The sequence below is a fragment of the Propithecus coquereli genome, unplaced genomic scaffold, assembly GCF_000956105.1.
Source record: "Propithecus coquereli isolate 6110/MARCELLA unplaced genomic scaffold, Pcoq_1.0 Scaffold48, whole genome shotgun sequence".
NCBI lineage: Eukaryota > Metazoa > Chordata > Mammalia > Primates > Indriidae > Propithecus > Propithecus coquereli.
This window is the reverse complement of record NW_012150618.1, coordinates 6,534,147-6,558,350: the sequence shown is the minus strand read 5'-3', so window position 1 is coordinate 6,558,350 and position 24,204 is coordinate 6,534,147. Positions and strand designations below refer to the sequence as shown.

The window sequence follows — 24,204 nt, the reverse complement described above, 5'->3', positions numbered from 1 at the left end:
TATACGGAATGAGCTGTATTGTTTACTGAGTTTGCCTATAGCCCTTGCCTGGTGTACATATGGAATCGAGTTTATTCATTCTCGAGACCTTGCCTGATCATTTGTCTGTGGAATGTGCCAGTGGCCCCTGCCCCTGGCTGCCAGGTGTCTGAGTCCCACACCTGGTTCCTCATCCTAGTTTTTATCATCACTATACCTGTTACTCTCTTACCAAAGTCAAAGTAAAAATATTATTCCACGTCTGTATGACTTGTAATTCCCTGAAAGGTATTATTTGGTTTTAGAGTATTTTGTAGTTCTTAAGGTAGATGTGCGTTTATTGATTTGATTTCAGTGTGAACGCTCTGGAAATCATTGCTCTCTGTAGTTAACGTGGCACAGTCTGCGATTACCTGAGACATCTGTTTCTCTCGTCTCTGTCTTGCTCTTCCTTTTCCTTTCCTGTCCCTCCCTCCTTCCAAAGAAGCTTCTAAATGGAAGCTTTTTCAGATCTTAAGAACTTGTGCTGACCGCCATGAATTCTTAAAGAGAATGGCCGAGAGCCCTGCACTCACTAATTGTTTAAGTGACTGTAGCACATCTTGCTGGTTTACCTTTGTGGAGGATCTCATAGGTGTTATTTCAGTGCTCTTATTTTTCTTTGTCTTCTTAGTCAAAAGCAGTGCTGTTTCTGTTCTTTCGCCATGGAGTTGAATCATAAAAGTAGATATTGAAGACCATACAGTCTTCATTTCATTGATTAAACCACACACTTTATAATTGGGATGAACCTAATTTTATCATTTTGCTTAATCTTGACTAGAGACACAGTTCTTTAAAAAAACTATTATTATACACAGTAACACAGATATTGTGAAAAATTAGATAATAGAAGAAATCCAAAGAAAAAATTTTCAACTACTCTTAATTCCACCACCAAGAGAAAAAATATAGCATTTTGTTGTAAAATGTATTTACATGTAAATATATTATTGTTAACTAAGATGACATTGTAAGCCTAGTGCTCACTGATGTATTACTGACTTTTAAGAAAATAAAGAATTACAAGAACCAAAGAGGGTGCTACATTTGTATCAGTGTTGAGATTTGAGATTCATAAATTATTTTGGTTTGAAAATATTGAGAAATATTATATTAAATTATTTACTTCTTTTTGAATTTTTAAATTAACCAACTTCTCGCAAAAAACAAATGAGAGAGAGAGACTGTAAAACTTACAACATGTTATCAGATGCTGGGGCATCATTTTTTAACTGATGAGGGGCATCAGATGAATCTGCGAGGCATGTGAATGTATTATGGTATGTACTCTCTGTTGATGAATATATAGGCCACAATATAGCCATACATGTGCCATGCATGTGTGCATATACAGTAAACAGTGGGTATAGTAACTGAATTGGATAGAGTGTCTCAAATCCTGTTTTGAAAATAGGATGTAAATAAACAACAGAATAGTCAAACAGTATCAAAGGGCTCCGATTTATTTAATTTTTTTGCAGGACACTCACCAGACATGTTAGTTCTGAAAGCATTTAAAAACTCTTTTCTTTTCACACTTCTTATTATACACAGTTATAATTGGATTATCTAAAATGAGTTTAGGTCAGTCAGGACAGATTCTGTCTCGTTGCTATACCTGTTAACTTTGTACAGTTTTGGCATGACCAATTTTAAATTCCCCTTAGTATGCTCACCATGTTATGTTAGTACGGTTTTGTTTACACCTACAGTCTTGTGGTCATTGATGGACCACATATACAACAGTGGTCCCGTAAGATTATAATGGCGGTGAAAAATTTCTATCACCTAGTGATGTCATAGCTTTTGTAAGGTCTTAGCATAATGCATTACTCATGTGTCTGTGGCGATGCTGGTGTAAACAAACCTATCGCCCTGTCTGTCATATAAAAGTCTAGCAATGTCATTATGTATAGTATATAATACTTGATAATAAAAGACTATGTTACTGGTTTAGGTATTTACTGTATTATACTTTTCATCATTATTTTAGAGGGTACTCTTTCTACTTATTAAAAAAAGGTTAACCGTAAAACAGCCTCAGGCAGGTCCTTTAGGAGGTATTCCAGAAGAAGGCATAGTTATCATAGGAGATGACGGCTCCATGCTTGTTATTGCCCCCTGAAGACCTTCCAGTGGGACAAGATGTGGAGGTGGAAGACAGTGACAGTGATGAACCTGACCCTGTGTAGGCCTAGGCTAGTGTGTGTGTTCGTGTCTTAGTTTTTAATAAAAAAGTTTAAAAAGTGAAAAAAAAGTTTAAGGATATAAAGAAAGAAAATATTTTTGTATAACTGTACAATGTGTTTGTGTTTTAAGCTAAATGTTATTACAAAAGAATCAAAGGTTTAAAAAAGTTGGAAAATTTATAAAGTTTGTTGAAGAAAGAAAAGTTTTAAATAAGTTTAGTGTAGCCCAAGTGTACAGAGTATATAAAGTCTACAGTAGTGTACAGTAATGTCCTAGGCCTTCACATTCACTCACCACTCCCTCACTGACTCACCCAGAGCAACTTCCAGTCTTACAAGCTCCATTCATGGTAAGTGCTCTATGCAAGTGTACCAAGTATTTTAATATTTTATATCATATTTTTACTATACCTTTTCTATGTTTAGACATGTTTAGATACACAAATACTTACCACACTGTTACAATTGCCTACAGTATTCAGTACAGTAACATACTGTACAGGTTGATAGCCTGGGAGCAACAGGCTACACCATACAGCCTAGGTGTGTAATAGGCTGTATCGTGTAGGTTTGTGTAAGTACACTCTGTGATGTTTGCACAATGACTAAATCGCCTCAGGACACATTTCTCAGAAGGTATCCCTGACTTTGAATAATGCATGACTGTATTTGGATTTTGAGTCCCTTGAAGGCAAGGACTGCTTTTTGTCAGCCTTGATCCCTTAGTGTCAGTGTAGTAGTACATGACAGAAAGTAGGCACTGATCAGTCTTCTGACCGGAAAATCCAAGACCCAATTCTGCTTCTTGTTGGTTTGTTGTTGGTACAAAGAATTAGTATTTCATTCTTTTAAGAACTCCAAACTGCATTTTCTAAATCTTACTTTCTTATTCAATCTTTTACAGATTTTTTTTTTCTATTATTTCTACTGCTGCTACTGAAAAACTTGGTCTATGATGAAAATAACTGTGATTTGGGAGTATTGAAGAGGGGGGAGAATAATACAATATCAGATCAGAGAGAGGGCAGGCCGAGATCTCACAAGATCTTTTATTTGGAGTCTAGATTGGATTTGCCTATAATGGGAGTCTGTTAGGTTACAGCAGGGAAATGGCATGATGTGATCTGTACATTAAAATGGGAGTTATTCTGGCTTTTATGTAGAAGCATAACCACTAGCCATTAGGCTGGTGCTGGAGTTCAGGGAAGAGATACTGTTGGTTTGGACTGAAGTCGGAGCAAATACCAAGGTGAGAACTGGTCACATTTGGAATGTGTTTTTAGAGGTAAGAGGACAGAGCTTGTGGATGGGTTAGAGGTGGGGAGTGAGTGGAAGAGAATCAGGAATGACTTGTTTTTGCTCTGGGCATGTATGACTCTTCTATTATAGAAGGGAGGATTTCATAACTAATCATATTTCTTAGCCTGTGGATGTGTGTGTGTGTGTATGTGTGTGTGTTTGTGTGTGTGCATGTGGCCTTTCCCCAGAATTTACCAATTCCTCAAGAGACTCACTGTTGACCCATCCTTTATCTCACCTACATGTGGTCACACTCTATGCAGAGATTGCCCATCAGTCACCCTGTGACCTGGCGTGCCTGTAGATAAGATTCGTTTTGTCTGGCACAGTGTTTTAGGAAATTGCAAATATCAGGCAGTTACACACGTAAATTCAGATTTCCAACTTCTTTTGAAAAACTAGAAGTTCCGCCAACAGTGAGCCTGAATTCCCACGTGACTACTCTTGGCGGGAACTGAGCTCCAGCTGCCACCGTCATCCTTTAGAGCCAGCCGATTCTCTGGGTGTGACCAGGGCCCATGAGGCTTGCTTCACTCAGTTCCATTATCACATGTAAGGAGTTCACAGCCCCTGCTCTCCCAGAGACTCCCCCACAACCAGGTTCTCCCCATGCACTGTGATGACGGTTCGCTTTCTTGCTCCAGTGTTTTAAAATCCAGCAGCAGTAGTGTCCCAGCTGCAAATATTAATGCTGGCTGGCCCCTCTTGTCAAAACGGCGGTGTTAGAAGGGGATGAGAGCCAGGGACAGCCAAAGCTGTTCACGCCAAGACTGTAGCATCTGTCATCTGGACTCATATCATGTTGCCTTTTTAATTTTCTAAAAGTTAAATGTGACCCAAGGCTTATCTGTCCTCTAAGTTCAAGATGGTTCATTTGTACTATTTTGTTTTTATTGGAAAACTATGGAAACCCTCTCTTGTGAATGAGGTGGGTGACCCGAACTTGGCATTTCTGCAGGGCCAAATACAAAGGAGGTATTCATCAAATATTTATCCAGTTGGATTATTAAATTGCATTCTCTCTTTCTGTTAGAGAAGTCTGTGCAAATAAGTCTTTACAAAGATTTCAAAATCTAAATAAGAGGTTAATTGTCAGGATGAACCAGTTTTTATTTTTATTAAAAGATGACTTCTGACATTTCCAAACTGTTTCCCAGAATAGGTCCCATGTTTAGAGCCTGGGATACCAAAGCACCAGACATGCTTTAAAGTGATGGGAAAAAACAGTCTTCATTCTGAATTCATTGAAAAGTGGTACACATCTTGCTGCCCTCTTTGGGAAGTCAATAAATATGCCCCACCACACCCCCAGAGATTAAGTATTTTCTTCCGTATATGTCACAGTCCTGAACCCTCATAATTTTAGTGGTAGTGTAGCACAGATGTTGAGAACATGGATTTGGAACCAGATTTTGTGGTATCAGATCCTGGTCCTGCCTCTTACTTGTTATGTCACTCCTATGATTCAGTTTTCTCACCTGTAAAATGGGGATGATGATGGTATTGACCTTAAAATATTATTATAAAGAAATAAATGATACATATAAATAATACATCTAAATATCTATAAATCTCTTAGAACAGATCCGATATGTTGTACGGGCTTGCTATTGTATCTAGGAACATTTTACATTTCTACTGCCTGTTTTTGTGTGGCCCATGAGCTAAGAATGTTTTTTACATGTTAAGTGGTTGCAAAAAATCAAAAGAAGACTAATATTTTGTGACATGTGGAAATTATATGAAATTCAGATTTCAGTGTCTACAAGTAAAGTTTTATTAGAACACAGTTGTTCCAACTGCTCATTTGTTTATGTATTGTCTGTGGCTGCTTCCATGTTAGAACAACAAGGTTGCTAACTGTTTTGAATGGGATATGTCCCTATAGGTTATCATATGCTATAATAGTGAATCTGAAACTTGTGAAATCTTTGTGAAGTGACACTTGTGAATTGTCATCATGTTCAGAGCCAACTTTTACCTTCCTGCCTGAGATGAAGAAGTGCTTACTTGTTTTCTTAGTCTTTTCACGTACTGTTGTTATGTTATGGCACTTTTATGACACTGTAAAACACTGAAGTTATGCTTGTGATATAAATGAAAATATCGACTATTTATTAAATATTTGCCATCTTAGTTTTTAACAGATAAACAAATAAATGTAGAAAGTCCAAGTAATTTCCCCCAAATTCTATGGCTAGTGAGAGGCTTCTTGTCTACAGGCAATGTCATTGATAGACATCTATAATTATTTATAATATGAACAAATATTTATATTTATGTTATATTATAAAGTTTTATGTTATTTTATTTTCTGGAAAATGGATAGTGGATTCGAGAAGGGTTAAATGCTGCCTAGATATCATGTTAGCTGCCCTTGCCATCACTAAGATTCTTTCTGTGCCTAGATAACCCCATTTGTTTCTCCCACACACTTTATCTGTATTCATATCTCTGCCATGTCTAAGACGTGAAAGGGAATCTAGTTATTTAGTGGCTAATTTGCTGAACTGTGCTTTGTGCTTGGTTGGGGGAGGAGAGGGGTTAGAGGTAGGTAGACGACAAGGGCCACTTCTGCCCTGTGCTTTTTCTGACAGCGGATAGCAAGTCTTCAGTGTGCAGCAAGTTTCCCCTTGCTTTGCTTCCTGAGGTTCTGCCTCTGGAACGTGGGTCCCTCATCATGCAAATCAGTCTGTGATTGTGGTGGAGGGAGGTCATCTCTGTGTTCCTGACTGTCACTGCCCAGGAAAAAGGCAGCTGGGAAGAGAAAAGTGGCTTTGTTTCAGATACAAATAAGTGACAGTTTATTCTTTGCTGATTCTGGATGAAAACTTTACCATACTTTCCCTGACTTAGAGTATGTGAACCATGCAGAAGGCCCATGCTAAAATCATCAACTGAGTGTATGTAATACTTATTTAAAACAGGTCCTTACCTGTTTAAATCAGGAGGGGAGAAAAGAGAGGGCAATACGAAGTGTTAGGAAACTTTCCAAATGGCTCCCTTCCCTGCCTCCAGATCAAGCTTAGAGTAAAATTTTGCTTCATATGACTTATATGTATATCTGTATTTTTAAGTGAGAAAGTATTGGTCACTTTTAAAGCAGCAACATAAAATAATTGTTGGTTATATCTTTATTATTGGCAGGGATTTAGGACTATTAATCTCTGTGGAGATTTCATATTAGAAGGGAATAATTGGATACAAGATAATAATACATCTATTACAGTGTGCTTTACAGTTTTCAGGACATTTTCACATATTACATTATTTAGACATAATGATTTAGAAGGAGGTTAGATAGGTGAGCCAGGTTCATCAGGTAGTTAATGGTCAAATTGGGCTTAAAACCGAGGCTCCCTGATTGTCTGTGCAGTGATCGCCCTATTGCACACAACCCAGCCTGTCACATACAGACAGGGACCTGCCAAACGTAGAGCGAATGGTGTGGGCTTTTCTGGCATCAGACACTAGGGTATGATTGTCAGTGGGAGTTGCTGCTATTTATTGGTCAAGGATAAGAGTTTAGGAATTCTGTTAAGTTTTATTAGTCAAAATCCTAGACTGATTCTAGACTTAAACACAGAACCCTAAGTGCCTTCATTGTTAAGGAATTAATGATCAGAAATAACAGACTAGCACCCGAGTGCTGAAGTGGATGACAGAGTCACCTGCTCCCATGGTGGAGATGCTGAAAGACATGGTGATCCCGTGAACGTGGAGTGTGGCGATGGAGTGGGAATCTGCGCATTGGTAGATTGGCGTCTCTGCCCAGGTGCTGCCTGCTCATTTACATTTTTAATACATCTTTTTATCATTCCTTTCTCAGGAATATGTACTATACTCAGGGCTATTAATGTTAATGATAGCTTTATTTGCTCCATTTCTAAGAAATAATGCAATTTGTATCTTTCAGCTTAAAATCTTCTTTATGGGATTTTAAAATTCTCTGTATTTGTACTTGTTCTTTCTATGCAATGCAAACTTGGATAGTCTGCAGATCACCTAGAACTTTTTAACTGAAAGAAAAATGAAACCACTCATTTATTTACCAGGTATATATGGAATTTCTGCTGCTGAGGCAACCCATATTGTATTTTTTCTTTTATAGAGTGGGAAACCACCCATCAATGATATGTTCACAGACCTCAAAGATGGAAGGAAGCTATTGGATCTTCTAGAAGGCCTCACGGGAACATCACTGGTGAGCGTGTCACCTTAGAGAATGAGGCTAAGGGACTGTCTCTGGTCTTTACTGACACCGGACCCACTGTGGGGACTTTAAATGTGAAGGCTGAAATAGGCACATTAAAAAAAAATGTTTTAACTAATGCTATTGATAGAACAATATTTTGCCTTTCATGAGGGCTCATTTTTATCGAAGATAAAATTACCTTAAACGTTCATTGCTCTGAAATAGCCCAGGTTGAGAATTCTGAAAGAAGAATGGATTTGTAAAGAGGGTGTATGTTTTGACTAGTAGAGAGTATAGAGACAAACATATTTAAAGGTTAACAAATGTTTAAAAAAAAATAGTTGTTAAAAAATACGGCATCTGTTTTTATCCAGGTTTTCAGTATTATGTTTGTGTTTGTTTCTTTATCAAATTCAACTCTATTACTTTCTGTGTAAGGTACTTGATACTCGTGGAAAAAACTCTGCTCATGTATTTTATAGGTAGACAGTGTAACACGAGAGGTAGAAACACTTTTGACAGTAAAAGAGATGTACTCCCAATGATGAATTTGTTTCTTGCTAAAGGTGGGGTGTTGTACTCTCCAGGTGGTGGGCAGACACCTGTTGGGGAGGCTGATCTCTTCCCTCAGATAAGATTCCCTGGCCAGTGAAGTAGAAAAAAGCCTCCCAGGTTACCTTTCCCCAAGCAAGGCATGCCCGCCTTCCCAGTGCGCTCTGTTAATGCTACCTGGAACCTGGGATTAGTGTCTCGGAATCCTCCTCGTCCACCCCCGTGCAACACAGAGGGGTCACAGCTCCTCTCTCCACACCCACGCAGTATAGAGAGAGTACAACTTCTAAATCTTTCTGCATGCAGACCAATTTAAATAAGATTCATTCCTAGAGTATTGGTTTCCAAACTTGTCTGTGCATTAGAATCATGGGGCAATCATTTAAAATTCCAAACCCAGACCACACCCTAGACCCATTAGGTCACAAACTCTGAGGGCAGAGTTGGACTCAGGCATTTGGTATTTTTTGAAGCTGCCTAGGAGATTCCAATAAGCAGGTAAATTAGAGAAGCAGTATCTTACTGTGCTGTTAGTTGGTGAATTTGCATACTGTAAACACTGGCCTCCAGGGTGGTAGCCTGAGACACCCTCCAGAGCTGAGGGTCTTGCACACTGAGCTGCTTTTCTGTATATATCTCCATGTCAGTGTTTGTCAGCCATATGGAGGAATAATCAGTCTTACTTGCTTTTTTGTTTTATTTTCCAGCCAAAGGAACGTGGTTCCACAAGAGTACATGCCTTAAATAACGTCAACAGAGTGCTGCAGGTTTTACATCAGAATAATGTAAGCCTGTAATGTGAGTTTTGGGATTCTGTGTGGCCATCAGCATTATTTATCATGATCCAGCCACCTGCTTGATGCATTGGCATCAACTGATTCTTGAAACATTTTTTCTTATGAGACATATTGAATCTTTTCTAGGAGTGAAGGAACAGTCATGCACTTTTTCTGATGGCTTTATTGATCTATTACGTAAATAATACATTTTTGAGATTTAGATTTACCTGATTCTCTAAAGTGAAAGTTATCATTCACTTATATTGCTGTCCAAATGTGCTAAAACAAAAACCTGGAGTTCTACGAAGAAATTGTCTTAAAAGTTCTTTTTTTTTTCATTTTAATAGGTGGAACTAGTAAACATAGGAGGTACTGACATTGTAGATGGAAACCACAAACTGACTTTGGGATTACTTTGGAGCATCATTTTGCACTGGCAGGTGGGGAAATTTCCAACCACTTTTCAATAGAAATTGAAAATGTATTGTTTGTGTATTAGTTTCCTAGGGCTGCCATAGCAAGGTATTAATACCACAAGCTGCTTGGATGGAACAGATTTATTGTGTCACAGTTCTAGAGGCTAGATGTTCAAGATCAAGGTGTCAGTAGGCTTGATTCCTTCTGAGGGTTCTCAGGGAGAATGTGTTTCAAACCTCTCTCCTAGCTTCTGGGGGTTTGTCGGCAATCTTCGGGGTTCCTTGCCTTGTGGCAGCATACCTCCAGTGTTGATGTGACATTCTCCCTCTATGCTTATCTGTGTCCAAGTTTCCTCTTTTTGTAAAGACATCGGTCATATTGGATTTATGGCCCACGCTATCCTCGTATAAGCTTATCTTAAATAGTTACATCTGCAAAGACCTTATTTCCAAATAAAGCCCTATTCTGGGAGTTAGTACTTCAACATATGAATTTGGGGGGACATAATTCAACTCATAACAATTTGGAATAGAAGAGGCTGACAAATTGCTCTATTTATCTGGCATGAAAAAAAATAACTACTTTTCTTATGTTAAATTTTAAAAATTGACATAATTTCAGACTTGTAGAAAAGTTGCAAGAATAGTCTAAAGAATTCCCAAGTGCCCTTCACTCAGATTCCCTAAATGTTATCAGTTGCCTGTGTTGTTTTTTGCTCGCTCTCTCTCCCTCTCCCTCTCTCTCTCTCTCTCTCCACCTAAATAGTTCGGTGTGTATTTTCTAAAAACGTGGCATTCTCCTAAAAACAAAGAACTCTCTTACATAAGCACAATACAATATTAATAATATAAAATATATAATTAATATTTGTAACACTAATGTTAATTATATGTGATAATATATGGTAATTATATGATAATGTAATTATATTATGTACTAAAACATAATATATAATTATTAAAATCAGGAAAATAACATTGAAATAATATGATCTACATATTATATGATCTACAGATCTTAAGGAGAATTTGTCAGTTGCCCCAATAATATGCTTTATAGCTTAAGAAAATGCAAGATAATAAGTTACATTTATTGTCATGTCTATTTAATCTTGTTTAATCTGGAACAGTTTCTGAGTTTTTATATTTCATGATGTTGATATTTTTGAAGAGTCCTGGCCAATTATTTTGTAGAATGTCCCTCCCTGTGGGCTTGTCTGAGGTTTTCTCATGATTAGATTCAGGTTATTCATTTTTGGCAGGGATGCCACAAAAACGATGTGAGTTCTCAGTGTGCTGTATTGGGGATGTGTGCTGTCCACTCGTTCTTCTTCTGGCAACATTAACTTCGATTACTTGGTTAAGGTGGTACCTGCCAGGTTTCTCCACTATAAAGTAACTACCTTTTGTTCTTAAAAAGTATTTTGTGGGGATATACTTTGATACCGTGTAAACATTCAGTTATTATCAAAATTTTATCCATGAGTTTTAGCATACATTCATTATTCTTACCTGGATCAGTTATTATGATGATGCCTGGCAAACAGTGATTTTCTAATTTCATTCCTTATACGTTTATTACAAGGCTTTCTACTTATAAGGAAGAGTTTCCCCTTGTCTCTTGTTTCTCTGTCTGTCTTATCTACCTATCTATCCATTCATTCATTCATTTATGTATCAGTGTAGACTAATGGATTTTACATAGGTTTATAGTGTTTTCCTGGTTCCTTACTCACTTTGATGCTCAAGTTTTTCTAGATTTGGCCAGTGTGAGCTTCTTAAGTTGGCTTCTGTGTCCTTTTAATATGTCCACATCATTATTTGAGCACTTTCTTAAAGCATATATACTACTTTAGAATAATAATATAAATATTAGTTCTAGAGTATAATTGTTATCGCTATCAGAAAAGGTACTTCATTCTTTGATTTTGTAGTCAGTCAGAAGTTCTTTCTTCCTTATTTTTGTAGAAAATAAAAATTGGGTTTTCTTCATTTTAAAATGTTTTTGTAGATGAATAATGTTAAAATATGACCTTGTGACTATGAAAGTAATGTTCATTGTAACCGAACATAGTTACAAGTACTGTTTAGGACCTAAAAGATACAGTAATATAGGACCTAGAAGATACAGTAATTCAGTAATAATTTTACAGTGAGGTAAAAATCACCTCTAAATCCTAATATCCCAAATGATCACAGTTAAAATCTGTGTTTCTGGTGTTTAAGGGAAAAATTTGAAATCGAATGAATGCCAGTTACTTGATCCATTATGGTTAATTAGCATAACATTCCTTTTTCAAGGACTTGATGGAAATAACCGTGTTAGTTACAGGCAGGCCGGCTTTCTCTCGAACAGGTAAAAGATGTCATGAAGGATGTCATGTCAGACCTGCAGCAGACAAACAGCGAGAAGATCCTGCTGAGCTGGGTGCGTCAGACCACCAGGCCGTACAGCCAAGTCAATGTGCTCAACTTCACCACCAGCTGGACGGACGGGCTGGCCTTTAATGCCGTGCTCCACCGACATAAGTGAGACCTTGCTCTGCTTGGATGTGGGCTCTACAAATCTGTCTCCTCTCTGTCCCTCCCCTGCGACGACCACTCCCTGAAGCCCCTTCTTCACTGTCACTGCTCTCCTCTCTGCACTTGCTCTACCAAAGCCTTAAGAACAGAAACATCATGGAAGAACACTAGCCATCAGGTCTTTATTTCCACAGGATTTAAATGCCATGGTGCAATGTCCGTGGTTTGTAAGTTAAAAAATTTATAAGTTTATAAGTTAAAAAATGTGAAATAATTCACATAGTTCAACCCCACTCATTTAGCACTAACTATAATTAATAGTAATGTATACAAAGAATTGTATAAGCTTTTATTCTCATACCAAAAGTAAAACTCTATGAATTCAATTAAAAATAGCCAAACAAGCTTTTCATGAAACTTGAAAACAGATGCTAATTACATAAAACACCAAAGGTCCAAGAATAGCCAGTATACTTCTAAAGAAGAACCAGACTGAAATACTTTCCAAAAAGAAACCAAAACTAACTATGGAGCTATATTAATTAAGACTATGCAGTACTATAAATGAATATGCTAATATAATAATAAGCTCAATCATATGAAATTGCCAATGCCTGACTGTTTTCCATGTTTATCAATGGCAGTTGCAGATAGTTCAGCCTAACAGAATAAAGAGCTCAGAAATTGCTCCATTACATGGGAAAACCTGATATACAAGTGAGCTGATATTGCAGGTTAATAGATGCTATGGGACAATTTGTTACCCATATGTAAATAAGTGCACTGGAGCCTCACCTCACCATACTCAAAAAATAAATTCTACATGGATCAAGAATTTAAATGTGAAAGGCAAAATTTGTTATGTTTTATTGTTATTGTAAATGATTAATTGTCTCAAATTTCATTTCCTGTATGTTCTTTGCTGGTATCTAAAAATACAATAGACTTTTCTACATTATATATCTGGAAACTTACTCAATTCTTACAAATTTTAATAAGTTTGTTTCTGTGGATTGTAGTTTTTTTTTAGCCCCCCTCCCACTTTTTTAGAATGTCCTGGTATTATGATTGTTTGATTTCTTCTCTTTTCTTTTTTGTTCTTCATTGTGCCTGGTCCTTCAATGCAATGTTGATTTGAATTGGTGATAGTGAGCTGAATGTTTCGTTCTTGATAACAAAGGAAGCGCTTTTAATGTTTTACTATAGAATGTTTGTTGTGGCTTTTTTGATATGCTTTTATGAGGTTAAAGAATCCCTCCCAATTTTCTCGTACACCTCCTTTATCAGTTTAAGGAGGTTGCTCTCTGTTCCTACTTGGTTAAGAGATTTTTGTCAAGAAACTGGTGAATTTTAGCCAATACTTTTTTCCATTTATTAATTGATACAAGAAATATATGTAGAGTACCTTCTATGTGCTAGACACAGGGTATACAGCAGAGAACAAAACGGGAAAAAAATCTCAATTTTTTTGGAGTTTATGTTCCAACAGAGGGAGACAGACAATAATAAAAATAAATGAAAATGTAAGTTATGTAGTATATAGAAATGGTAAACATGCTGAAGAAAAATGCATCAGGCAAGAGGGGAGGAGGCATCTGCCATCTGGGACACCAGTGACTGCAGTGACCTGAGTGGAGAAGTGATAGGAGATGAAGTCAGGGAGGGAACTAGGAGAAAGGGGGCTGCAGGAAGCAAATCCGAGAAGGTGGATGGGTCTAAGATTCAAGAAGAGACAGAGGGCAAAGAAAATGGTTAGCTTTTGGGTATGTCAAAGCAATAATAATGTCCAATTTGTGAGATTAAAAGAAAATCAAGATAGAAATGAAATACAGTACCAGACAATGGTAACATGGAGGGGAACGATTGGTGGGAAACTCTCAGGGCCTTTGTTTTAGGAATATTCTGTGAACAGATTAGAGCTGCATTTTCTATTCTGCTAACCTTGATTTTTTAATTGGAGGATGTGGTCTGTTAACATTGATTGTAATAACTGATATATTTAGGTTCAGTTTTACCACTTAGTTTGAGCTTCTCATTTCTCTTATCTTTTCTATATCTTTTCTTTCTTGTCTTCTTTTGTATTGGTAAGGTTCTCCCCCTCCTTTTTTTCTTCTACTCTCTGGGAAATATTATATAGCCCTTCTAGTCTTAGTAGGTGCCCCAGAAATTAACCATAAAGCAGGCATGTTTAACCAATACAAAATCCTTAGAATGTGTTATCTTTTATTTGCATATTTATAAATTACTTTCAAATATAGTATATTTGACGAGCTTTCGGGATATAAAAATAAACTTTAAAAAAACTCACAAATCAAAAAATTTAAAACTACAATGTATTAGATTGTAACAATGCCTACTTTGTTTCCATGTATTTCATCTTCATTGTATTTTGTTTACATGGTGATTTCAGACCTGATCTCTTCAGCTGGGATAAAGTTGTCAAAATGTCCCCAATAGAGAGACTTGAACATGCCTTCAGCAAGGCTCAGACTTATTTGGGAATTGAAAAGCTATTAGATCCTGAAGGTATTGTTCAATGTTTAATTTCAACCTTGATTTTACTGTACAATTTTGAACGCTTGTAAAGCAGTATTTTTTTTTTCTTTTAAGAATGAATTATGAAAATTTAGGAACCCTTTTCCTTTTTAAGTGTAAGCCATTTTATTGCAGATTACTTATCAGTATTTTTGTACTTAGCAATTTGTAGGATCCTTTAGGTAAACATTTAATTACAGTACTGGATAATAGTTAATCTAAATAAGTAAGATTTAACATTTTAAGAAAATGTAGTTATTAGATAAACAATTGAGTATTTTGTTTAGTTGATTAAAATGCATTCTTGTGTAAACACTTTAGTTGCAAATGTTGCAGGGTTGAATTCTAGACTTGTTTTCTTAGTATGAATAACATCTGTGTCTTTATCTTAAATGGTAACATATGGTAGCTTATCTTTGAGCATTTTGGGGAATCTTTTAGGGAAGATTTTTAAAAGATGAGACACTGAACAAAAATAAGTCTTTGTCTTTGTCTCATATGTGAAAGAGCAATTTTTTGAGCTATGGTATTGCAAAGATTATATATTAGGTATTGTTTATGGGTACTAAGAGTTATTTTATATCTAATATTGAGTAGTTCACCTATTTTGGACATCTAATTTAAGCTGGTTCTTATATTCTTCCACTTTTAGATGTTGCTGTTCAGCTTCCTGACAAGAAATCCATAATTATGTATTTAACATCTTTGTTTGAGGTGCTACCTCAGCAAGTCACTATAGATGCCATCCGTGAGGTAGAGACACTCCCAAGGAAATACAAGAAAGAATGTGAAGAAGAAGAAATTAATGTACAGGTACAAATTTTTATTAAAACGTTTGACTTGCCATATTCGTGTTCTCATAGGTAATAGTTACAAACACTTTCAGAGGGTTTTTTCCTTGACTGAGAACATCTTGGTTTCTCCCGTTACATTTGCGTAAGTTCACTGTATCAGTTAGCATGCTGTCACCTGCATGTAATAGAAGAGCGTAACTCAACCGACTTTATTATAAAGGAAAATATATTATTTCACAAAACAAAGCTGGAGTTAGGGTCTAGGGCTGTTGAATCATGGAGCTCCATCACATGCTAGTAATCCATGTTTTTCCATCTACTAATCGCCACCTTTTATCCCTGTTATCATATGCTAAAGATGGTTTTTCTTATATTAGCCTACTTCTTTTCTAAGTACTAATTTTCTTTCTTTCTTTTTTTTTTTTTTGGCCATAAAAAAAGGAATTTTTTCCATTATACTCTCACAAGGACTATCAAAATATAAGGTTTATTTTCCCTTTCATTTAGGAGGAGTAATCTATAGGAAGCTACTTGGAAAGTTTTTCATGAAAGGGCTTACAATGGTTTTATTCACAAATGAGGTTTTATTTTATAGGAGATATAAATAAAATCATAATTTATTTTCTTTCTTAATTATCCTGTATTGAATCAATCCATATTTTATCTCATCCTGTGTTAGTCTAACCAGTCCTCTTTATTTATAAAATGAGAGAATTTTAAGAGTTGGATGAGACCTTAGAGGTCATTTGGCTCAACATTTTAGTAACCAAGCAAGCAAGAGATAGACATGGATTTCAAAATTAGAAGAATATGTATTTCAGAGTGCCAGAAAGCCTGCGCTCTGGAGCAAAAATTTTATCTTGTTGCTACTTGTTTGAGATCGGTTACTGAATCTCTCAACCACAGTTTTGTCTCTGAAATGAGCTTAAAACTACCCACTTCATAAAGATAATGAATTCAAAGGATCTAAAATGATATTAATAAATACTCATTAAGCAGCAACTATCATTATTATAATTTTTCCTCTCAATTTGTTTTGGCACTCTCATTCAACAAGTTTCTTTTTAAATGTATTATTTGATTCCCATATAATGATAATAGTCTTGAGTTGACATAGCATCATCTTTTTTTCCTCTGCTGGGATTCGGAGGATTTACTTATTATTTTAAATTTTCTTGGGGTAGTATGTACCAATCCTTTTATTTTTTTCTATTTCAGAAATAGCATGATTTATAGAGAAAGAAAAAAAAACACTTATCGAGGAAAAGAGGGTGAGAGATGGAGCCTGATTATGAACCTAGGGCTGTTTTAAGTAGTTTTGAAAATCATGTGATGCTGAGGAAAAGCCCTGACTTCTTATAATCGACTGAAAAAATGCTGGGAAGCATTTGCCTCCAGTAGTATAGTTATTATTCTACATCAGTGATGTACCTTTTTAGGTGGCTCAGATAATCTGGGTTTGTCTCTTGGTTTTAGAATCATTTCTTTATTGGATTGAGATTCTTGTTTTTAGAAAGATAGGATATTTCAGCTGGGCACGGTGGCTCACATCTATAATCCTAGCACTCTGGGAGGCCGAGGCGGGAGGATCTCTTGAGTTCAGGAGTTCAAGACCAGCCTGAGCAAGAGCGAGACCCCGTCTCTACTAAAAATAGAAAAAATTAGCTGTACACGGTGGCATATGCTGGTAGTCCCAGCTACTCGGGAATCTGAGGCAGGAAGATCACTTGAGCACGGGAGTTTGAGGTTTCTCTGAGCTAGACTGATGCCACGGCACTCTAGCCCGGGCAACAGAGCGAGACTCTGTCTCAAAAAAAAAGAAAGATAAGGATATTTTAATTCTTATAGTTAAGGCCATTCTCTCTTAAAAAGGAAGGAGGCTTCATTTGCCTATCATAATGTACAGACAGCATTATCACTTCTGTTTCGGGTTCAGGATGGCATGATAAGAATTGCAGAAACCATTTGCTGTCTGATTAAGTGCAAGTGTATTAACACTAACCTCTTTATTTGTATGCTTTCATTAGCGCCTTAGAGGCTGAATTACGTTAATTGAGAAATAAAATGTGATCAAATTTTAATCATCTACCCTCTGCCATAGCTTGCCACCCACTAATCTCCAGTGCACTCTAACAGCCAGACTTTCTCTCCTATTCTGTTATTTCTCCAAACATATGCTAGTGGTCAGCAAACATTATATAATAATTCCCGTATTTCTATTAAATATCTGTCAGTTGAAAGTCTCCTCATGTGTTTTAATTAATACCTTCTGCACATTTGCATTTAGACAAGCCTTCCATCTCCCACCTCCTAGATGCTAGTGCCTATCTAAGTGGCTTTTGGCTGGTCGCTAACTTTTCTGGTCCTTGGAAATCCTCATTGTAGTATTGACGTTTGGTACTAAATGATCTCCACGGTTATTTTAGCTCTACAATTTTAGGAATTTAAGTCTAAAAGTGAGCTTGTTTCCTCTCTGTCTTTGTCACCATCTGTCTCTTCATTAGTCAGTGTTTCAACTCTGTGCTCACTTTTGAACTCCTGTATTCAGTTTACTGGATTCATTTGATTCTTCCTCCTAAATGTCTTTTGTGTGGGTTTTCTTTCTGTTCTAGCCCTCATATTAATTAAAGACCTCATCTTTTGTAGTTTACAAGACCCAGCCTACCTCCTCACTGTAGTCAGAGTGGACTTTTTCCCTTTTTTCCCCAAGATTCTTGTGCATACAGATTCCCCTCTCTGAAATGTTCCTCCCTTCACTATTGCGTGGCAGGCTGCCCATTTTTTCTCAGTTTAAATGGAACCTTTTCAGAGAAATCTTCTCTGATGAACCTATCAAAATACAACACCACACACATACTCTCTCTCTGTTTCTTGCTATCATATTATTTTTATAAAATTAGTTAAGAATTTTAAATTATATCTCAAGAGCACTGGGAAAGTCACTGAAAGGTTTTAAGCAGGAGAGTGTTACGATGTGATCACATTTTCAAAAGATCATCCTGGCTGTTCTGTGAGAAATGGATTGGAGGTGGGAGTACAGGGGTTGGGTGTGGGGGGAGCAAATGGGAAAGTAGAGACCCCTGTTATCAGGCTGTCATAGTCCAGAGGAGAGACATAGATGGCAGTGGGATGGAAAGGTCTTGATGGATTTGAGGTAAATTTTGAATTACCTGGCTCCCAGATTTTTAGCCAGAGTAATTAGGCACATGGAGAAGCCATCTGCTAAGATGAGGAAGCCTGAGAAGGAACATGTTCTGGGAAGAAAAGGAAGGGTTTAAATATGGACATGGTTTGATACACCTATGAGACATCGAAGTGGAGATGCCAAGGTAGTGGGATATAGGAGTTGGGACTTCAGGCTCTTAGTGGGTATAGATGGTTCTTTAAAGCCAGTGGGAGAAGATGAGATTACTCAGGCAAAGAGTACAGAGGGAAGAACAAAGAGCCCAGGGCTTAATTTTGAGGAGATTTGTTACTCACAGGTCAGCAACTGCTGTTGAACCAGCAGGAGATCAATGTGGTGTCACTGCTGCAGGGAAAGCAGAGCTTTCAAAGGCTGGGGAGTGGTCAGCCACGTGGAGTGCTGCTGAGGGCTGAAGTGAGAAACGTGGGGTGACCAGCTCTTGGGGTTTGCTTGGAACAGTTCTAGTTTACATTTTTTGTTCTAGCACAGTTATTATCAAAAATATTCTACTGTTTAATATTTTGGTTAATTATTTGGTCACCCCATAGATGATACTGGAAATGTAGATTTGGCAAGGGGAAGGTTATTGGTGATGTTGGCAGAAGCCTTTCTGGTTGGTTGGTGGGGAAAATGCAAGTCAGGGTGAAAGGGAATGTGAACATGTATTGTTTTCTGTACATTTCTGTACCTTTGAAATCGTCTATTTAAAAATTGTAGATGAGAGGCGATAAAGTAGAGATAGGATATAGGCAGATTTTAAAAAGTTTGTGTCTCAAAGGGAACAAAAGAACCAGAGAGATGGTTGATTTGGTTATAAGATCTTGAAGTATATGAGGAAATACTCAGTTGCTTAGAAAGAGCTTGAGAGAAATTTATTCCATGAGCATTAAAACAAACAACAAAACAAAAAAGGCCAAGTAAACCAGAGAGCAATTGCCTCAAAAAAATACGCTCAGTACAACAGACTGTTTGTGTGGCTGTCATTCAGTGTCTAAAATGCAATGCTAAATTGCAGTTTAATAAAAGCAATTTAACTAGGGGTCAAAGCGGAGTTCTAATCTTTCTTTTTCCTTACATCCATCTTTGAAGGCCCAACATGTTGCAGTTCCTCTAGGAAACTTTCCTAACCGTTTTAGCCCTTGGTGAACTCAAATGTCATTCATTCTTGGGACCATGGCATTTATCACTGTGCTAATAACCATTTTATTTTTGCTCAGAAGTGATTCATTTGGGTTATTTCTCTCTCTCCAACTATATTAGACTCCCCTTGAGTACAGAACACATGAGTACATACCGCTTTTATACTCTTTGCCATTCTAGCACAGCGAATAAATGCTTTCTGACTAATTCATGGCATTGCTCATCTGACTTTGAGGAGGAGTTGGATTAATGCCTAAGACACGGTGGTATCTACCTTAGGTTCTCTATATAGTGTGTCCTTGTGTTCGTGATAATTGTAGGTTTTTCTTGGCTTTGTTTTTATAGAGCACAGCTCCCGAGGAGGAACGCGGGAGTCCTGGAGCTGAAACCCCCAGCACTGTCACCGAGGTGGACATGGATCTGGACAGCTATCAGATAGCCCTGGAAGAGGTGCTGACCTGGCTGCTTTCTGCTGAGGACACTTTCCAGGAGCAGGATGACATTTCTGATGATGTTGAAGAAGTCAAAGACCAGTTTGCAACCCATGAAGTAAGTGTCTGTAGTTGCTGAACAGGATATATCTGCCCTGGGGTTTGTGCCTTAATTAGGGGCTTTTCCCTGATGTTTGTTGTTTACTGAATTTTGCTCTGTGGAAAGGTCATGGCTTATTTTAGGACTTGTGATAGGGCTTTCTGATAAAATTGATGTGAGCGATTAACTGCATCAGAATTAGATTTCAGATTTTAATTTTGTTGTAACTTGTATATATTATAGAGCCACTGTCGAAAAGCAATGCATAGTAATGCTCATTTCTTAAGTGTATTGTTTTAGTGAAAAACAAAATGGCAAACCAATACAACAAATCTTTAGGTTTTGAATTTTCCCCAGAAAAGTGATCATTGTTTTTAATTGCACGATTCAGCAAATGTCCTATCCAGTGTTCCTGTACAATTTTGTTTTTTTTGAGACAAGATCTCCCTTTGTTACCTGGGCTGGAGTGCAGTGGCGTCATCATAGCTCACTGCAGCCTCAAACTCCTGGGCTCAAGCGATCCTCCTGCCTCAGCCTCCTGAGTAGCTGGGACTACAGGTGTGCGCCATCACACCTGGCTAATTTTTTTATTTTTTGTAGACATGGGGTCTCGCTCTTGCTCAGGTTGGTTTCCAACTCCTGGTCTCAGGCAATCTTCCCACTTTGGCCTCCCAAAGTGCTGAGATTACAGGCATGAGTCACTGTACCCGCCCCAGAGCCTACTTTATTTGTTCTCTACTAGGCTACCTTTTTGTGCAGCATTGATATTTAGGATAGGCATTAGCAATTTATTAATTTTTTTTTTTTTGCCACGAGTAGCTCACAAGTCGTAATGATGTACCTTTCTAGGCTTTTATGATGGAGCTAACTGCACACCAGAGCAGTGTGGGAAGCGTCCTACAGGCGGGGAACCAGCTGATAACACAAGGAACTCTGTCAGATGAAGAGGAGTTTGAAATTCAGGAACAAATGACCCTCCTGAATGCTAGATGGGAAGCGCTTAGGGTGGAGAGTATGGACAGACAGTCTCGGTGAGTGGAAAGCCAAGACATTAACACTTTCTTCCACAGGCTGCATTGCACGCTTTAGGCCAAGTAGAAGTCCACAAATCTGTGAGAACAGGATCATTACAGAACTTGCCTCGTAAAAGTTAGACTCTTTCTTATTTTGTACCGTTCCTGGAATTTTACATGATCTTTGTTTTCCCTTTAATGTGTTAGCCAAACCAAAAGATAAAAGTTGGAATACAGAACTTAGCAAAAAAGGAGAAAACAGTTCGTGTGGACGGTTAACTATTTGCAGTATTAAAAGCGGCTAATGATTTACTCGGTAGGAAGGCAGGACTACGTAGTATCTATCTACCACTCCATTTTGTACCATTTTTTTTAGAGCTTTCCCATGGCCCATTTTATTTCAGTATTGTGTATTAAGGAGCAAACTGCATTCCATTGCCATTTCCACCTATTTAATAAGCAGGAATTCCTGATTGAAGAAACAATGATTCTGATACGAATACCGGGTGCTGTTACTTGCATTCTTTGACTGCATTTAATGGACTCCATTTAGGAAGAAAATAAAAGTTTCTCCCCCCCAGTTTCTATGTTTGAAGACTAAATGCTGCTTTCAATGTGTAGACAAGGGTGTGTCCCCTTGCCCCATATCTCTGGTGCCTGGAGTATGTATTTACCTTTGCAAAGGGAAAAAGCTCGTGGGAATAATGCTGTGCTCTCCACGGACAGGCTGCACGATGTGCTGATGGAACTGCAGAAGAAGCAGCTGCAGCAGCTCTCTGCCTGGTTAACGCTCACGGAGGAACGCATTCAGAAGATGGAAACTTGCCCCCTGGACGATGATTTAAATGCCTTGCAAAAGCTGCTAGAAGAACATAAAGTAAATCTGTCTCATATTTTTTTTATACCTTATCAAATATGAAAGAGCAGCACTTAGCATTGTCAGAGGCTGATGACTTGTATCATTAGCACGGAGGTGGGACACTTCTTCAGTGCTCTGTTTGTTCAGAAGCTCATAGGGTAGAGTTCGTGGGGATGTGACTTTTCTGAGCCAGGAATGAAAGCACAGGTAAAATTTTATGTGGGAATGGGCAGATTTCATGTGAAGGTACATCACTTTCATAGGATTTGAGAAGGGTTTTTTGGACCCGTAAGTGGCTAAGAACACTGGTGTGTTGGCGTGAGTGCAGTGTGTGGGTAAAGAAGCAAACCCTGAGAGGTGGCTGTACCTAATCCTTTAAGGAAAGCTGTTCCTTCTTCTCTGATCCAGGAAAGCATAAAGCACTAGGTGAGGAACCAAAATTTGGTGGACCATTTAATTTGGTCACAAGTTTAGGGGAGAACTTTTCATAGTCAAGATCCTGATCTTGACTGTGGAAGGAAAGGTAGGATAAAATATCTTCTCTGCAAAGTGAGGCATTTGACACTGTTGATGGTGTTTAAATAAATTACCTACATACATATGTCTAATGACTACGCTCTTCTCATGCAAAAGGTGAGAATGGAAATGTCCAAATTGCATTCTTGGGTAGCAAATCAGAGTAACTTCTGACTATCATGTAACGTTTTCCCTACCTCTTACTTTATACCGTATTGCGCTAGATAAAATGGTCTCTGACTCTGTATATTTAAGCTCTGGACTTTCTTGCTTTACTAATTCTATATTTTTGTCTTAATTCCTAGTATAGACACTCAACTATTTTATGCAAAAAAATACATTTTTTTGCCAGAACGTGAAATAAAAGTGATGATAGTTCCCATTTTCAAGTTGTTATGACATTGCATTTTCAAACTGCCTTGGTTCATAATGAAATGTAAAGATGTATAATGGGCTTGTTTCATTAGTAGAACACTCCGGGTAATGATAGGAAATTTAAATACGATGCCTCATTGAGTGTCCTTAATTACTATTGACAACCAAGTACATTTTAAATAGGTAGACATGAAAGAGTAGAAATAATGGTTTATCTTAATTTTTTCTCTAGAGTTTGCAAAATGATCTCGAGGCTGAACAGGTGAAAGTAAATTCATTAACTCACATGGTGGTAATTGTGGATGAAAACAGTGGCGAGAGTGCTACGGCTGTTCTAGAAGATCAGTTACAGGTAAGGACCTGTAAAGTAAGATAATCCTAAAGGACCTGTGGTCTGAGACGCGAGCATGTGTTGCCCCATCCTTCACGGCCTGTCTCGTTGTTTATTCAGAAGGGTAGAAAAATCCACTTTTGGTTGTACTTCCCAGTTGAGGGTCCACAGGGTGTAGGTTACAGGAGTACCCATGTATTGACTCCTTTACTTCAGCCCTTGAGGGGCATGTGTGGGTCTGGTCGCAATCTCCAGCTTCCTTTTGCATAAGGTTAACACGATTGGGAAGTGTGGGAACTGATCTCAGCAAGTGGCCTATGGACTTGTTGGTCAGAATCACTTGAGGAATTTGTTAGGCTCTATGCACACCTGAATCTGGGTGGAGGAGGGGATAGTGAACCTACATTGTAAAAAACAAAAGTATGTGTATACTAAAATTTGAGAATTCCAGCTTGTAGGCTTTAGTATCCCTGTGTCTTTGGTAGACTACTGTGTGATTTTCAACAACAGTTTTGGAAACCTCAACAAATTGCTTCTTTTTGCACAAAAGCAATAATGTATCTTTACAAGTTTTTGTAAAGAAATTTATTGATATTTCATTTGAACAATACCTGATAAGATGATTCCAATTTATGATTTCCAGACTATAATTTCATCGTATGAAGTCCTTTTTCTTTTGTAAAGAAAAAGTGCTGAGACTTCAGTGTAGTAATATTTAGTTATTACAATAATCTGAGAGGTAGGTATTCCATGTCTTGACTATTTAGCAGTGAGGAAACTGAAATTCAGGGAGTATAAGCGATGCTCCAGAGATTTAAATAGACAAATATTGGCCATGCTGAGACTAGAGAGACCTTTCTTCTGGCTCTAAGTTCTCTATCCTTTGCACACTTAAAAGCTTACTCTGGTGTTAAATATCAAAATAGTATAATATGAATTAAATAATTCTTGT

At 37.5% G+C, this 24,204-nt stretch overlaps 1 protein-coding gene across 1 annotated transcript in view; it reads left to right on the top strand.

Annotated features, from left to right (window-relative positions):
* UTRN (utrophin) overlaps nucleotides 1–24,204 on the top strand; it is a 522,534-nt gene that overhangs the window by 17,974 nt on the left and 480,356 nt on the right. Inside the window, exons 3-12 of the mRNA XM_012655520.1 lie at nucleotides 7,621–7,713; nucleotides 8,964–9,041; nucleotides 9,383–9,475; nucleotides 11,808–11,980; nucleotides 14,385–14,500; nucleotides 15,162–15,322; nucleotides 19,973–20,176; nucleotides 21,008–21,189; nucleotides 21,898–22,048; nucleotides 23,154–23,273. Of these exons, the coding sequence (XP_012510974.1) occupies nucleotides 7,621–7,713; nucleotides 8,964–9,041; nucleotides 9,383–9,475; nucleotides 11,808–11,980; nucleotides 14,385–14,500; nucleotides 15,162–15,322; nucleotides 19,973–20,176; nucleotides 21,008–21,189; nucleotides 21,898–22,048; nucleotides 23,154–23,273 (1,371 nt within the window). The remainder of the gene's footprint in view (nucleotides 1–7,620; nucleotides 7,714–8,963; nucleotides 9,042–9,382; nucleotides 9,476–11,807; nucleotides 11,981–14,384; nucleotides 14,501–15,161; nucleotides 15,323–19,972; nucleotides 20,177–21,007; nucleotides 21,190–21,897; nucleotides 22,049–23,153; nucleotides 23,274–24,204) is intronic.